We start from the raw sequence: 17,038 nt of genomic DNA on the forward strand, positions 1-17,038 counted from the left end.
ATTAGAAACTAAAAATTTTTTTTTTTTTGCAAAGCAGAAAAAAATGGACAGGGCAAATCCAAGAAACAACCAACTAAATTGGTGTGGCCGTATGGTCAAATGGGGAAATGGACAAAAATTCATGCGCACGCGGATGTCATCCATATATTCAAATCATCATGGTCTTAGCTATATAGCACTTGTATCATTAGTAATCTGCACTTTTTTTACCCCAACAAGGCCTGATTTACCCGCCACTTTTGAAAACAAGTGATCCGTCGCCTGACACAGTTCTAACAAAGCAAACCAGCGCCCCTGCTTACACATGGGTACCATGGGCACGGGAAAACCCTTCCGTCTAGGGTTACACCTCAAACAAAGGGCCGCGGAGGTAACAAAATGCAACACTACGCATGATGTACCTTGGGAGAGGGCAGATCACATTTCCTACGTGAATCTAAAAAAATCAGACTCCCTTAAAAAAAACTTAAAAGTCAAAGAGTACTGGCATTTTTACGTAAAGTACTTCTATGTTTTCAAAAGAAGAATTTTCTTTTCTACTTGAGTACTGAGTATTTTTAAAGCAAAGCATTCAGTCACAAAGGAAACTAGAGAAGTAATAATAGAAAAGACAGTAAAAGAGGTCTTTGGCCTTACCTGTTCAGTGAATAGAGTGTCCTGCTCTCCAAAATGACCCTGTCCCAACCATTCATTTGGAAACTGCACCCAATCCTTCAAAGGAAAATATCATAATGATTAGGAAGAGAGAACTGCACACTGTATCATATAGTGTTCAACAATATTTACACAATCAGTTGTTTGTTTTTCTTCTAAATTCTTCAGCAAAAAAAAAATATTCAGCGTACTACTAGTCTGTAGTGGCCAGGTGGCCTCTTATCATACTCCTTCATTTTAACTCTAAAGGAACTTTAGGTTTCATTGCTTACAAGTTTCTAATATATATACTTGATGCAATTATTTAAAATCTTCTAGAGTACAAACATGCACAGGGCTAGAAATACTAGAGATTATATGATACAATAGACCACTGTAACAGTAAACTGTTATATTTCTGATGTCTACCTGTACCTAACCTGCACTGGTCCATGTACTGGGTCTATGCAGGTTAGTGCAGGTAAAATTGGAGCTGTGCAGGTATTTCTGATGTCTACCTGCACCTAACCTGCACTGGTCCATGTACTGGGTATATGCAGGTTAGTGCAGGTAGTGGTCATGTATTGGGCTTACCAAGGAGGTTCTTACACACAAATGTAGCTGTATTCATTCATTAGCTGCATTGACTGTCATCAACTACAGGGTTCGAAATACTGGGTGCATGTGCACCTTAGTGCACCCAAAATTGGAGCTGTGCACCTAATTTTTTCTGTGGGTGCACTGGTGCACCCAAATATTTTTGTAGGTAGGTATCTTTGTGCATATCAAATGTACAATAGTATATATGATATTTTTTTTCATCTAAGTGTGACAAAAATCATAAAACATTTGTTGTAATGCTTGTTTAAGATTTAAAGTTAGCTCCCATTTTAGATTCAAGCTCAGAAGAGGAGCAGTAAGATCTGTAATTATGTTTTGTTTCATATGCATGGTGCACCCCAAAAAATTTTTGTGCATCTAATTTTTTAGGTTAGGTGCACCAGTGCACCTGTTCCCAAAAGTGAATTTCAAGCCCTGACAGTAACTTACCTGAGTTTGCCAGTCCAGATATGCCCTGTGCCCACTTTGCCGTAACACTGTATACTGTGTCCCATCGTTGTGATGGAAGGTTTCTAGTATGAGATCGTCTTCAGATACTGCAGATGACTGCTGTGTATTCGTCTGATGGGATGGCACCTGGTGGATGATACAAGGATTTGGTCAACTAAATTACCATATAGCACATTTTATGGTGGTCTTTTTTTATAGCATAAAAGAAACACAGGTCTTAGCTTAGAAGCATACAGGAATAGGTTAACTTCTGTTCCTAAGTACACTATAAGTTTAGTATAGTTTAGTATAGTTTAGTATAGTTTAGTATAGTTTAGTATAGTTTAGTATAGTTTAGTATAGTTTAGTATAGTTAGTATAGTTTAGTATAGTTTAGTATAGTTTAGTATATATATATATGAGTTGAGTAGAGTAGAGTAGAGTAGAGTAGAGTAGAGTAGAGTAGAGTAGAGTAGAGTAGAGTAGTATTGTATAGTATAGTATAGTATAGTATAGTATAGTATAGTATAGCATAGTATAGCATAGTATAGTATAGTATTATAGTATAGTATAGTATAGTATAGTATAGTATAGTATAGTATAGTATAGTATAGTATAGTATAGCATAGTATAGTATAGTATAGTATAGTATAACATTTGATGTAATTCTTCTCTTCACATTTGACATTTTGAGGGCAAGAGGAAGAATTTACCACAAGAGAAATCTTTTAAAACATAAAAGGAACATAGATCCTAACATACTAGAATAGTGAAACTTCTGTTCCCCATAGATGTAATTCTACTTTTAAAATTTGATGGCAATTTTTGAGGAAGCATTTACCACAAGAGAAGTTACAACAAAACTTTTTTCTGCTTTCGTTAACTGTATCTTGACTACCGTAAGTGCATTTTACGGTAGTCTCTTTTACAGCAAAAAAGGAACACAGATCTTAGCTTACAAGCATACAGGAACAGCTATAAACTTGTGTTCCAAAAAATGTAATCCTACTCTTCACATTTGATCAAAAGAGGAATAATTTACCACAAGAGAAGTTATTACAGAACTTTTTTTTTTCCATAACCTGTTTCTTGACTTAAAGCAGTAAGTACAGTAAAGAATCTGAAGACAGTGGTGCAGTATGTACATTTTGAAGGAAGCACTTTTTTTCATCCAAATACCTGACTATTCTTCTGGTCAATCCAGTCGTCCAAGTCATCATCAAAATCATCCCTCTGTCTCTGTTGCTGTCCACCGTACCCTGTAGAAGTTCCTGCTCCATACTCAGAATGATGTGTGTATCCATTGCTTTTCCCATATTGCTGTGGATTTCCATAACCCTGAGAGCCGTACGTATTGTAGTTTGGGTGTCCGTATGCACCTTGAGTTCTTGGCTGTCCATAGCCATGTGCTGGAACAGCTTGCGGCTGTCCATATTGGAGCTGTACCTCCTCGAAGTTGCCCCGTCTCTGCTGTACCGGCTGTCCTTGCTGTGAAGGTAGGACCTGTGCCTGGGGTCTGGTGGGAGGCTGGGGTGAGCTCGACCCTGATCCCATGTTTTATAGCTGTTTTTACTTTACTGTTATCTTATAGCAGCATCAAATCACAGGAGATCCAGATTCAATCTGGTACTGCAATATCTAAAAAGAAAACAAAGAAAATTGGTTACTTAATATAATTCTACTCCAAATTCTACCCAAACTTTCACACATATACAAATGTAAAAAAACTACTCTCCCCTTAACATTGGAAAACCCACAAATTACAGAAAAAGTAGGATCCTTTGTCTTCCTCTGTCTTCAAAAAAGAAGTCAAACCCAGTAGTTTTACTAATAGTTTCTTAGTAGTTATCAGTAGTTCTATGTGTACTAATTGTCTATTTTATACCATATGTTTCTTCTGTTCCTGCAATTAGCCCTCGGGCACGAATTTGCATTAAAACAATTCAATATAACATTATGATTAAAATGTCAGATACTGTCATTCTTGATTTTTACACAGTACTTTTTTTGTTCAGTTTTCGGGGTCACTTCTGTACCCTGAACTTATCATTACTGTTAACGAATAAATTGCTGACTTTTTCTGCACCTGCTGCCACCTCTGTGTTGCCTGGTTACCAAACCTATTTGAGCTCCCGAGTCCTACATCCTCTCCGAAAATAGTACTCGGGGGCTAAAATAGGTTTGGTAACCAGGTTACCACCTTGAACATGTAATTCTGCAAACAGCTCCATTTTTCTCAGAGCTTGAAGTTTTGCTACTATGAACATGAAATGAACTACAGTATTATAACGAACATGAAATGAACTACAGTATTATAACGTTACAGACGTGGCAACTGTGATGTTTCAGAATGTTATATCTTGAAAGAAATATCGCAGAATTAATAAAATAAATTAGCAACAATCAAACTGGCACTGTTGAAAAATCATCTACAGCAATTCATTAAATGTGCCATGAAAATGTTCAGTTTATACTTACCACAAGTATTTGTTCCATAAAATAATATTGTACCTAAAATGCTTTATCTGTTCCAAGTGGAACTAGAATATTAATGTGATATTTGCATTCTCACTGTCATAGTAACAAACCAACAGGGAGTACGCATCTTCAAAAAACTCTTTAAACTTTTAACTTACATGGCTCTCTTAATGGCATTTTCATGTTCCTCTTAAGTTAAAATTGCCCTCATAGGAATACTAGAGAAAGAAAAAAACTCTCTTTAAGTTACTTCTTTATGATTTACCTTAATATTAAGTGGTACTTCCCTCCATTTCTGACATGAGAACTAAGACACTACCTCACAATGTCATAATTTAGGCCTAGGAAAAAAATGTTGTGTTTCCTGTTTCCCGACCAACCCTAGAAAAAACTGCCAACCCTAGCCCCTTGCAAGGGACATAAATTTTTCGAGCTGATCGACCATTTCTAGCTCCATGATCTAACACCTGAGTGATGAAACGTTGTACAATAGGTTTTCCAACATTGACATTGAAAATATATAAAGTGTCCTCATGCAAGTTTTACTATGTTTGACTATATTGTAAAAGTTGGACCACTAGAGATCGCCAAAGTCTAAAAAAAGAAAAGAAAGATAATCCCTACCGACCGACCCTATTTTTTTCTAGACTGAAACAGGAAACACAACATTTTTTTCCCTAGGCCTTAGGCCACACCAATTTAATTTTTTGGTTAACGGATTTTTGTAGAAAAATAATGGAGCGGGCGGGCGATAAAAAAAATAAAAATAAAAACATGCCTAGGCATCCTATTATGGGCCAAAATGGTATAATAGGAGTCATGAAATCAACACACCAGACTGGTTCTAAATTTAAACAATGAATTTTGAACATTTAATGATACCATTGCATTGAAAGATGGAATAACTGCAACAACTTGGATGAAAAGGACTGTTTTCAAATGTTCAGGGCAAAATATGAGCATTTTGCAGTTGATTCTGAGTTTTTATTTTTATTTGCAAATCAGAAAAAAGTGAAGCGGGCGAATCCGTTAACCAAGAAATTAAATTGGTGTGGCCTTAGTGACTTCTTTACCCTTGGCAATAAGTGGCACTTTCTTTTGCATTCTAACATCAGAACTAAGAGTAAGACACTACCTATTGGTGTTTTTATTTTGAGAATTACACCTAGGCTTCTTCAAGGTATCTTCAAGTTTGAGGGAAAATGTTTCTTGCTCTGAAATGACCGAAATGAAGTAATGCACCAAACTGACCAAAGCCTTTGCATCCAAATTCCAAGTGAAAATCCGATTTTAAAAACCTCATGGGATAAGCTGGTTGTTTTTGTAGTTAAAAGACAGGAAAGTAGATCTATACTTTTGAAAAAGCAAAACTTCGACGTTGAACACAGTAGTGTTGTTAACAGGTGGTTTTGAATATTGAACACATGTTAGAATAGAAGGTATAAACTGCAAAAAACAGAACCATAGATCGACAGAACATAGATAACGTTAAATGTTACGTTGAAAAGCAAAAATACCTCAAGTTTAACCCCAATTTTCCACCAAAATGTTGGATGTCAAGAAAATCACTTGGCCCAAACCTTCAGTCAATGAATAAGTAATAAAATCACGCTCGACAAAAGAAGTGCTAATAAATACATTCATAATTCACAATCATGTGTAACCAAAAGGTGAATGGCTTCCCTAAGTACATTTTAATTAACTCACTTAAAACCATGGAAACGTAAACACAAAACCTAGTCAAACGGGGAGGGGGATATTTACGTACCGTGGTTTGATACTGTGACAGGAGCCTTGGTGATTTTTTTCTGCGGTTGCATCTGTCAATCCCACGATTTTATCCCCGATCCATACGGCACAATGCCTTTATGACAATGCCCAGGGGATCCTCTTCTTTTCTTCTTCCTCATGGTACATTATTGAGTGCAGAAACGACGTAAAAACAACAAGAGGGGAAGAGAGAAAGGGGAGAACGTAAAACACGTCACTACCCCCCAGACGCCTAAGTAAATATGAGCTTTGGTGGAATGTCAAGGGTCATCGTCGGGTGCACCTGCTTAGCGGAATATTTAGAATACATCGGAATACTTACAGATACATTGGAATACACCCTACTTTGATGAGTTAATATTCCGGGTTGATTATTATGGCATAATATACCGTAGACGGTCCTGGGAATAAGAAAATTATTCACAAATTATGAAAAACAAACATTACAATTGGCCAGGTCGCCACTCAGAAATTTCTAGTGATGCCATGTTCCATTGGCCATGTATACGTTATCTTATGTAAAATTACAGCAATCTAAAATTTTAAACTCATAAATACAGGGTATTTTCGGTAGACCCTTCTCAATGTGATGTGTATTCCTGTATATTGCGGTGCATTCTCTGCATTCCGGTAAACAGGTGGCCCGGTCATCGTCCTCGGTTCAAAATTTTAAAAATCAGCTGGCTTTCACGTCTTGTTTTAGATAGACCGTGTATTAAATCATCAGTTGCTTCTTTTTCTTTCCGGAAGCCCTCAAAATAGCTTAAGCATTAGTTACTATTAATTTTGCTATTTTTTTCCGATTTGCGTATGGATTGCGCAACGTTAGGGTTTTTAGATGTGATGTCATTACTACTCATGCAACCGGCATGACTTACCACGTACCCTACATGTAAACACTTTCCCCATTATGCATTGCAAATGTATGTGCATTGTGACTGGCGTAAAGGATCCTGAGTATGAACGACCATCTAGAACAGGGTGAAAATCCTCAGATCTCCCAGATCTAAAATATGTCGACACCAGAATCGGAACGTCTCTATCTTCAAGACCATTTTTCCTATTTTATAGGATACTTTGCCGAATTTCAAAGAACTGTTAGTATACGAAAGTTTCCCTGGAAAGTCTCTAGTGTTGATTAACGATATTTGAGCCAGTAAGACCGCGAGAATGCCGCCCAGAGGTAACAAGAAGAAGAAAGGTATGGTCCCTTTGCTCTACTTAGCAACTCCATTGATACATAAATTTTTGGCGCCTAGTATATATTTTTTGTCGCCTTTGTACACTTAAGAAGTGCAAACTGGTTGGTTGTTCAGATAAGCTGGAAAAATCGGTATATTTCTTGTGATTTTTACAACATTTGATGTAAGTTTTCGTATAACCTTGTCCCAAAAATCAGTTTGGTGGCAATTTTTTAAAAATGTACACCGTTACATATGGTTAGACTTGTTTCTACCCAGGATATACGTAAAGTGTATTTGTGATATAACCGTATATGAAATGTATGATAATTTTGTGTATGTTCCCTGTGTGATGTGTGTGTATGTGCAGCGGGATATCCAACAAGATCCCATAAACTCAGAGTTATCTTGCTCCCAGGTACGTGGTAGACTGAGGGGGAGGGGGGTCGCTCACTTTCACTTAGAAACTAGATTATGATAATATTAATAATTCCTCTCACGCAAGTCAGGTGGTCACGGCCGTAGAAATTCTCACGAGCGCCACGTCTGCTCTGTCACGCCTTCCTAGAAAGACAGTAACGTCCTGGGCCATACTTTTCCTAAAATTTCGGTCTGATTATTCTGAAAACGGGAAGGAAAAACTTGTAAACAAACAAAAAAAAAAAAAAACAGGTTGGTGCTGCCAACGGTGCAGCTTTGCCCAGTTATGGTCATTTTACATAACATCTGTGTCCATAATATCACTCGGGTCCATAATATCGCCACCTTGAGAAAAAGTGTGCTTAAAGATGTTTTTACTGCAACATACCCTAGGTATGTACATTTGATGTGTGAAGGAGTGCATACCAAAAGTATGTTGCAGTAAAAATATCTTTAAGCACACTGTTTCTCAAGGTGGCAATATTATTAAGTATCAAGTATGGACCCTGGTAATATTATGGACACAGATGTTAACTAAACATTCTTAAATTTAATAGATCTGTTACATTGTAATTTGTATTTTGTGAGAAGAGGGGCAAAAGATCTTGATTTCGTTGAAAATTTTTAATGAATAGCTCATCAGTACAAAATAAAACTGCCCACGGTCAAGTCTCAAGATGATATAGTTTCCATGATTTTGAGTCTTCCTGCATAGCACATAGTCAGTAAAGAATGCTTCTGCATGAGTTGTGAGCATGAGTCAGTGGTAGCCGTGGACGACTCTGGTACCCTTTTTGCATGATAATGCCGGGACAGAGTCGTGGTGCAATGCATAGGCCAAAACCAACCTTTGCCGTGCCGGGCCTCATGCAACGGGCCGGCCCCGGATTTTTGGTGTCCCTGGCTTCCCGACGCACTCACCTGCCGGGCCGGGGGGATAAGACCCTAAACAAACGCAGCATTTTACCACAACACGGCCTCGGAGCACGTAACTCCATATAAATCATCGGCGATCGGCGCCATTTTGAATTCAGGAATTGGTCCGCAAAACAGGCCGGACCCTGAGTTTACGACAGATTACGTCATGCTACCGGCAGCTTGAACGTTGGAGAGTTGAAAATAACGACGTAATCTGTCGTAAACCCAGGGTCCGACCTGTTTTGCAGACCAATTCCCGAATTCAAAATGGCGCCGATCGCCGATGATTTGTATTGAGTTACGTGCTCCGAGGCCGTGTTGTGGTAAAATGCTGCGTTTGTTTAGGGTCTTATCCCCCGGCCCGGCAGGTGAGTGCGTCGGGAAGCCAGGGACACCAAAAATCCGGGGCCGGCCCGTTGCATGAGGCCCGGCACGGCAAAGGTTGGTTTTGGCCTATGCATTGCACCACGACTCTGTCCCGGCATTATCATGCAAAAAGGGTACCAGAGTCGTCCACGGCTAGAGTCAGTGGCAACTTATAATAATGGTAGTATTTGATAACACTTTTCTGCTGAGCACACTGTGAAGTACAATGTATCTATAATCTGGAGTCTAGACAAGCTAGGATTGAAATACTAGTACCCACTCTCGCACTCTCACTGCCGATGTCATGTTTTCTGTGCAAAACGTGGCAGATGCCATGTTTCCCGGCACGCAAATAATTTTTTTTCCCTTCAAAGTGGCCTTGTAATTGTATGTTCTTGGCATTCTTTCTTTTTCTCAATACACTTGTGTACTTGAGTACGTACAAGACATTTTAAAAATCATGGGTGATTTTATTTTAGACTAGTGTATTCAATTGGTTTGAATTCTTTGTTGTCAACTTACTAAGTACATGTATAATAGCTAATGTTTCATTGAAGCATTGTAACTGGGGCAACCCGAAAATTGATGGGTAGCCTAACTTTTGGCTTGAGAAAAATAAGTATTTCGACCCTGCAAGAACTTTTGATTTGCCTTCAACTGTTGAATGTATGNAAACCCCCATGCAGAGCGTGAAAACAACACGGAAACCTCGCCAAATTGATGCATTTGACGGTCAACTTTGACGCCCCAAATCTCATCTTCAGACCCTTTTTGATATGATCAACTTTCCACTGTGTGATGGTCTGACTTGTTGGGAATACGGGGATACATTTCATGGCCTGTTTTGGTGCATCGTGACTGAACTATGTCATTTTATATATACCATTCAAATGCATCATTTCGGCGCGTAACACGGGCCGATTGCCGATTTCATTGTATTTTCCTTGGTCTTTTACGCGATTCAAGCAAAGAAAACAAGTTGACCACAAGAACAAAAGAGTAATACAGCACTGGGAATCTAATGGTCCGTTTTGTTGGGCGGTAATTTCTCATTTCAAGTGAATATTTACGTGCGTCACAGTGATTTATTCACCAATCAAAAGCGACATCTTGCGACTTAAGCAAATATGGAAGGTTAATGTACATAATTTATGTCATTGATTTATTGGTCCAATTACAGCAGCTATTAGCGAAATTCTAGAACATTAAATGCATACTATGATATAAAACAATGGTTTTGTGGTAAACAGCATTTCCTCTTTTTTAGTCAACTTCGTTGTATAAGAATAACGACACTATCATCCGGTAGGTCGACGCCAAAAGTAAAGTATACATGCAGAGTAATTGGTTTCATTGGTTTTCACGGTCGAAATTGGTTTTCACGGTCGAAATCAACGAGTATCCAAGGTACCAAGGAACCTATTTTGGGGCACAATATCTCGGCCGCTCAGGCGGCCGAGATAAAAAAGTGTGCTTAAAGATATTTTTACTGCAACATACCCTAGGTATGTACATTTGATGTGTGAAGGAGTGCATACCAAAAGTATGTTGCAGTAAAAATATCTTTAAGCACACTGTTTCTCAAGGTGGCAATATTATTAAGTATCAAGTATGGACCCTGGTGATATTATGGACACAGATGTTAACTAAACATTCTTAAATTTTATAGATCTGTTACATTGTAATTTGTATGTTTGTGAGAAGAGGGGCAAAAGATCTTGATTTCGTTGAAAATTTTTAATGAATAGCTCATCAGTACAAAATAAAACTGCCCACGGTCAAGATGACATAGTTTCCATGATTTTGAGTCATCCTGCATAGCACATAGTCAGTAAAGAATGCTTCTGCATGAGTTGTGAGCATGAGTCAGTGGTAGCCGTGGCGACTCTTGATTCGGGCTTACATTGCATTACCCTCAGCAAGAGTCGTGGAAAGATCCATTTGGCAGAACTGCACATTTCCCGTTGGCTGCTCGATGCTCCGTTTTTGACCCGGTTTTTTGCTGTCCCGAGCTTCCCTACAATATAACTCCACAATTGGCCGGGTTGCCGATGTTTAGATCAGCCTAAATATTCCACAGCGCGACAGAAAAGTAGTAAAATAGCTAGTCGGCACAAGCTGGCGGCCATCTTGGATATAGTCGGGAATGTCCGCTACCGCCGTCGGGAACGCTCGGTAGCGTCACGATTACCGAAGCCCGACCGAAAGCTCTCCGATTATAACCGGAAAGGCTACCGAGCGTTCCCGACGGCGGTAGCGGACATTCTGCCAATGGATCTTTCCACGACTCTTGCTGAGGGTAATGCAATGTAAGCCCGAATCAAGAGTCGCCACGGCTAGAGTCAGTGGCAACTTATAATAATGGTAGTATTTGATAACACTTTTCTGCTGAGCACACTGTGAAGTACAATGTATCTATAATCTGGAGTCTAGACAAGCTAGGATTGAAATACTAGTACCCACTCTCGCACTCTCACTGCGGATGTCATGTTTTCTGTGCAAAACGTGGGAGATGCCATGTTTCCCGGCACGCAAATAATTTTTTTCCCTTCAAAGTGGCCTTGTAATTGTATGTTCTTGGCATTCTTTCTTTTTCTCAATACACTTGTGTACTTGAGTACGTACAAGACATTTTAAAAATCATGGGTGATTTTATTTTAGACTAGTGTATTCAATTGGTTTGAATTCTTTGTTGTCAACTTACTAAGTACATGTATAATAGCTAATGTTTCATTGAAGCATTGTAACTGGGGCAACCCGAAAATTGATGGTTAGCCTAACTTTTGGCTTGAGAAAAATAAGTATTTCGACCCTGCAAGAACTTTTGATTTGCCTTCAACTGTTGAACTTGAATGTATGTCTCAATGTAAGTTTGTAGTAAACTTTGTACTGTGTTTTGTCTAGGTGGCCGCAGCAGTGCGGAACAGAGTGACACTGACCTGGTGGATGACACAGCCAGTAACGTCAGCAGCAGTAGTGACCTGCGCAGTCTCACAGGAGAGGAGGGTACGTTTCTAAGTGTCAGACAGTTTGTTTAACTTTATTACTTTGTAACTTGCATGATGATGCTTGTATTTTCAATGTTGGAAAACCGATTGTACAATGTTTCATCACTCAGGTGTCAGATCATAGAGCTAGAAATGTTCGATCAGCTCGAAAAATTTATGTCCCTTGCAGGGGTCCACACAAAAAAGGCTAGGGTCAACAGTTTTTCTAGGGTCAGTCAGGAAACTGGAAACACTATTTTTTTCCTAAGGCCACACCAATTTAATTTCTTGGTTAACGGATTCGCCGCTTCATTTTTTTCTGATTTGCAAATAAAAATAAAAATCCAGAATCAACTGCAAAATGCTCATATTTTGCCCTGAACAGTTGAAAACAGACCTTTTCATCCTGGTTGTTACAGTTATTCCATCTTTCAATGCAATGGTATTATTAAAAGTTCAAAATTCATTGTTAAGATTTTGAACCAGCCTGGTGTGTTGACTTCATGGCTCCTATCGTACCATTTGGGGCCATAATACGATGCCTAGGCCTGTTTTTATTTTTATTTTTTTTTCGCCCGCCCGCTCCATTATTTTTCTAGAAAAATCCGTTAACCAAGAAATTAAATTGGTGTGGCCTAAGCCTAATCTTAATTCATGTAGTAGTACTAGTATTACTAGTAGGAGTAGATTTCACCCAACCATATTTTATTCTTACCTTTGTGAGCAATCCAAAGTTGGTAGTACATATTTATTTTTTAATTCGTCAAAATAATAGTGAATAATACAAACAAACTAGAAAAGGCCAAGACGGCTTTATACAGAAGACAACACAGAAAGAAGAACACCTCCCATAAACCTTATATTTAAATATCTTAGTAATAATATCAGTAGCACAAATTTAAGAAAACTAAAAATGGAGGAAATAAGCAAATGAAAATGGTTTTTCAAATGTCTGCTCCTCATATAATTACACATCTATGGTGAGAAAATAAATAACATGAGGTAACATTTTGTGTGATTTCTATAAATAACTATGAGAGAATGGTTGGAGTTCCACTGTGTGTCACTGTGGGATAGAAATAGACATGCCACACCTCCCTAAAGGTTACCACAGGTCAGAAAGAGGTTACACCTTATTTGTATACATTTCAATGGGCTTTCTTTAGAATATGAAGCTCTACATACTTTTTTTACTCGGTAAAACTAAAAGACAATAAAACCAAGGTGACATTAAAACCATGTATTATTGTATTTACTGTAAATTATTTTGATAAATGCATATTAGAAAATTTATTTTTATAATTATTAATTAGTGTAAAAACAATGCATCAGTTCTTATTATCGAATACCACAGTGCAGTTAAATATTAAAACTTGTCCCTAATATTAATACGACATTTAGTCCTCTAGACAACCACTCTGCTTCCATTGGCCACTAGTCTGTCTAAACATTCTGTCACATACTGTATTTATTATTACATATTTGGAAGTGCATTGATAGCCCGTTATGCTCATTTTGCCATTTGGAAGAAGAAACGTATTTACATGTTTTCTGGGATTGCCCCCTTGTGATTGAATTTTGGGACAAAATCGAACGGCAAAATTTAAAAGTAAATTCTTTTAATATTATATTCGGTATTGTAATCTCACCCGGGGGGGGGCAATTATCAGTAATGTTATAATTTTATTGGCCAAAATTTATATTAACAAACATCAAGAGTTTAAACGGCTCAGTTTGGAATCTTTCATTAAAATTTAAATATATAATTTTCTTTGAAAAAGCAGAAGCCTCATCTAAACAATGAAAGGGAAGATGGAAAAGCACAGAGGGAAATGGGGACTTCTCTGTACATAATTTATCGATTATCATTTTATTACTCATGATTGGTATTTCATTGTTATCATTTAAAGTATTCTGTAAATGGATGGTGTATGTATGTATTGTATGTATGAATAAAAAAAACATTCCGTCACGTGTACCGGTAATCAATATTAAGAGTACATGTCTGGGACCCACACACTGTGTCAACACTACTCAGCTATGTGATAACGAGTGGCCTTCAGACTAGTTTAAGTAGGTGCAAGGGTCATTTTCTCTGGCCAATAAGAGCATTTGGCGTAGCTTACGTGGCTTTTCTGTCACGTTGCACTTGGGTGCAGGTTGGTTGTCGTAAACTTTTGGGTGATTCCAATTTTAACTTTGGTCTGAGTTAGAGTTAGTTGAACATATGGCCAGTGGCTTTAGTCCAGATGACTTGGAAGAAGAGGAGACAGAAGAGATAGAAGATATTGTGAACATAGACTCAACATATGGAACAGAAGGTACATGTACTACATGTAGGGTCAGAAGTTGTGTAAGTAAATCCTACGAGTATGCAAACTGGTTTAAATCATATGATATCAATATTCATAAGAGTCAAACTTGCTCAAGCGACCACCTCTATTAGCTGGCCATAATGACCTGGGTTTCTTTCTTTGTCGCAATTTTCTTCCCCATAAGTAAGCGTAGGGGACTTGGCTAAGGACCGGCACTATTTGAGAACACACATGGCCCAAGCATGTGACAGAAAACGTTTTTTAATGATAACGATGATGGAATCGGCCAGTTTGCCATTGATTTTGACAGCATGACAGTCTTTGTGCAATGTATAAAATGGCACTGAGTCATATGGGTAAAAATTTTGCTGCAGTTATCTTGTTCTCTGTCTTGTCTGTTGTCTCCATGTTTAAGAAGACCACTTTTCCTCAGTCCCCTAGGTGGTCATCTTAGACAGGTTTGACCGTATGTGAAGTGTAACTGGATGTACTAGCACTACTGTTTTTACACATTTATTATCAAGTGATCAGTGATTACAAGTGAGATATACAGAAGTTATAAATATGTCTGTTACTTTTTTAACACAGCAATATGTTGTTCCCTTATATTTCTAGGAATTCCCCCTCCTGATGCTATAGATGAAACTGAGGCCCAGGAAGATTTTGAGGAAAAACTGAGAGACCAGATAGATGGAACCACTCAGAAAAGGTAAGACTAAGAGCTGAACAATAGTCAAACCTGCCAAGGAGACCACCTCCTCAACCAGGCCACCTGTCCATGATGGCAACTTTTCTCGGTCCCCAAAATTTTCCCCATTGACACAAGAATTAAGCAACCTGTCCAAGGTGACCACCTGGCCTGAGTTGGGTCCGCTCAAGGCCTGATACCTGCCCATGGTGACCACATCATTTTCAATCATGTTAATTATGAATGATAACTAATGAGAAATCATGGAGAAACCAGCCAGTTTTCCTTGACTGGCTGGATGACGTTTTTGTACAAGGTAAATTGTTCCATGTGCCACTCTCCCCACATGCATTTACAGCATTTGACATTAGAACATATCTCGACATGGAAACCATTTGTGTCTCAGTCATGTTGTGAGGCAACCCTCTTCAAGGAGACCACCTGTCCAAGGTGACCACTTTTCTTTGGTCCCCTGGGTGGCCGGGTTGGACAGGTTTGACTGTATCTAAAACTGTGTGTAACTAAAATCTAAATAAGTAAGAAGGAAATAATGGTTATAGCTTTTGCACATTTTTCAGTATGATCCATACTTTCTCAATTCTGAACGGTGGAGGTAAAAGATTTGTCTGGTGCAGGTAATTTACAAGTGTTACCTGCACCAGTTCAGGTATGCGGAAAAAGGGATTTCGAGCCCTGCCTTGAAAAATGCTATGTACTAAATTTGATAATACTACCAGTGCAATGGCCAAGTAGGTAGAGTCCTCGCCTTGCATTCAGTAGGTCATGAGTTTGATCCCGGCCAAGTCATACCAAAATGATACATTTTGAAAATGGTACATATATTTAAAAATGGTGCATACTGCTTAGCATTTAGCATGTGGGAAATAGTATAGTAGTTAAACTCACAGAGTCACACCACTACCAGTGGACTAGCCCCTGCTGTAGTGATTGCACAACTGTGTGGCCCAAGGGCTACGAAACAGATGGGCACTGCCATATGCGACCATGCTAATGGATGAATGAATCTTTATTCAACTTGCAGACTTACATGGCCTTAATTGTGTTGAATTTACAAAGTTTAAAATGTACATACTAAGTATTAAAATCATGATCAGTTATTTACATTAAAATACGCTTATCAATTATTAAGATGTTCTGGAATCTCTTATACTGATCAGAATTGATACATTAATATACATATAAAATAACTACCTAAATACATTACGTCGTGCTGTCGTGGTAACTTATTTACGTTAAATACATTTAACATGTCAGATGATTCTCGTTTCAGTGCAAGTGGCCGTAAGTCGTGCCTGGCTGGTCTTCGTCAAACCTTCTCCCGCAAGGTTTTACCAGACTTCATAGACAATAGGTGAGACTGTGTTCTGTCATGTCTCTTTACTGCTGATGTTAAGCACAGCACCTAAATTATGAATGATTGTGTGGCATTAAATGTTACACAAAAACACCATTTCAAATAAAACTGTTCGAATTTGCATAAGATGCATTTAAGATATAGGCACAGAGTACATTTTGTATACCCCAAAATTCCCTTGAATTTCATAACATTGTTTTTAGAATGAAAGTGAACAATTGATTCAAGATTACTCCATTTTCATTTTTCTTTTGCAGGAAAGTTACCATCACTGATTGTGTAGAAAGATGTTTAAAGAAAGGTGAGTAGTAGTTTCCAGTCTTTGATTCAACTTCTGAATCAGTAACTTTAAGTATCCAGATTCAACTTTAGTAAGGCCAATGGCCGCGTGCCCGCAAAGCTTAGGCGGTTACACCAATACAAATACAGATACAGAAGCATTCAAAAACATGATTTGACTGAAATTTTATTGTCTTTGAATTAGTAAAGGTGGAAGTTTCATTTACTTCCCTATATCTACCTGTACAACTCACATAACTTTTTCTTCACCTTGTACTGTTGTATTACAACACAGTAATACAAGAAACTAGAACTCTTCTGTATCGGTATAGCCGGTATAACCGCCCTTCGGCGTATCACACCAGCTTCAACTCATCCTCTTTTGCATCTTCGTTTATACCACGTGTTACAACGATTTGGAACAAGCTTGATGCAGATACTAGAGGGTTAGGAATTAGGGCTTCAATCCTAACTGATGTGGTTGCCTTTAAAAGGAAACTCTCCTCATTTATGTACAGCAGATTTTGCCAAACCTACAGTTTAGAGCAGCCCTGTACGTGGCAGTTATCTTGTGGTTG

General features: G+C 38.3%; 2 protein-coding genes across 3 annotated transcripts in view; one reads left to right on the forward strand and one right to left on the reverse strand.

The window, feature by feature from the left end:
• The window catches only part of LOC109476805 (kinesin-like protein klp-3), a 46,398-nt gene extending 39,990 nt beyond the window's left edge, over positions 1–6,408 (reverse strand). The window contains exons 1-4 of the mRNA XM_019777828.1: positions 5,930–6,408; positions 2,863–3,321; positions 1,684–1,830; positions 637–711 (exon numbers count right to left, since the gene is read on the reverse strand). Of these exons, the coding sequence (XP_019633387.1) occupies positions 637–711; positions 1,684–1,830; positions 2,863–3,237 (597 nt within the window). The 5' untranslated portion in view covers positions 3,238–3,321; positions 5,930–6,408. The remainder of the gene's footprint in view (positions 1–636; positions 712–1,683; positions 1,831–2,862; positions 3,322–5,929) is intronic.
• Positions 6,409–6,884: 476 nt separating this feature from the next.
• The window catches only part of LOC109476808 (interferon-related developmental regulator 2-like), a 21,229-nt gene continuing 11,075 nt past the window's right edge, over positions 6,885–17,038 (forward strand). Inside the window, exons 1-6 of one of the 2 annotated variants that reach the window (XM_019777829.1) lie at positions 6,902–7,132; positions 7,483–7,530; positions 11,721–11,822; positions 14,734–14,827; positions 16,098–16,178; positions 16,439–16,482. In XM_019777829.1, coding sequence (XP_019633388.1) covers positions 7,102–7,132; positions 7,483–7,530; positions 11,721–11,822; positions 14,734–14,827; positions 16,098–16,178; positions 16,439–16,482 — 400 coding nt within the window. In that variant the 5' untranslated portion in view covers positions 6,902–7,101. Of the gene's footprint in view, positions 7,133–7,482; positions 7,531–11,720; positions 11,823–14,733; positions 14,828–16,097; positions 16,179–16,438; positions 16,483–17,038 lie in introns of both variants that reach the window. The other variant, XM_019777830.1, reaches the window with a different exon arrangement.

The sequence above is a fragment of the Branchiostoma belcheri genome, unplaced genomic scaffold (assembly GCF_001625305.1).
Source record: "Branchiostoma belcheri isolate BF01 breed outbred unplaced genomic scaffold, Haploidv18h27 scaffold39, whole genome shotgun sequence".
NCBI lineage: Eukaryota > Metazoa > Chordata > Leptocardii > Amphioxiformes > Branchiostomatidae > Branchiostoma > Branchiostoma belcheri.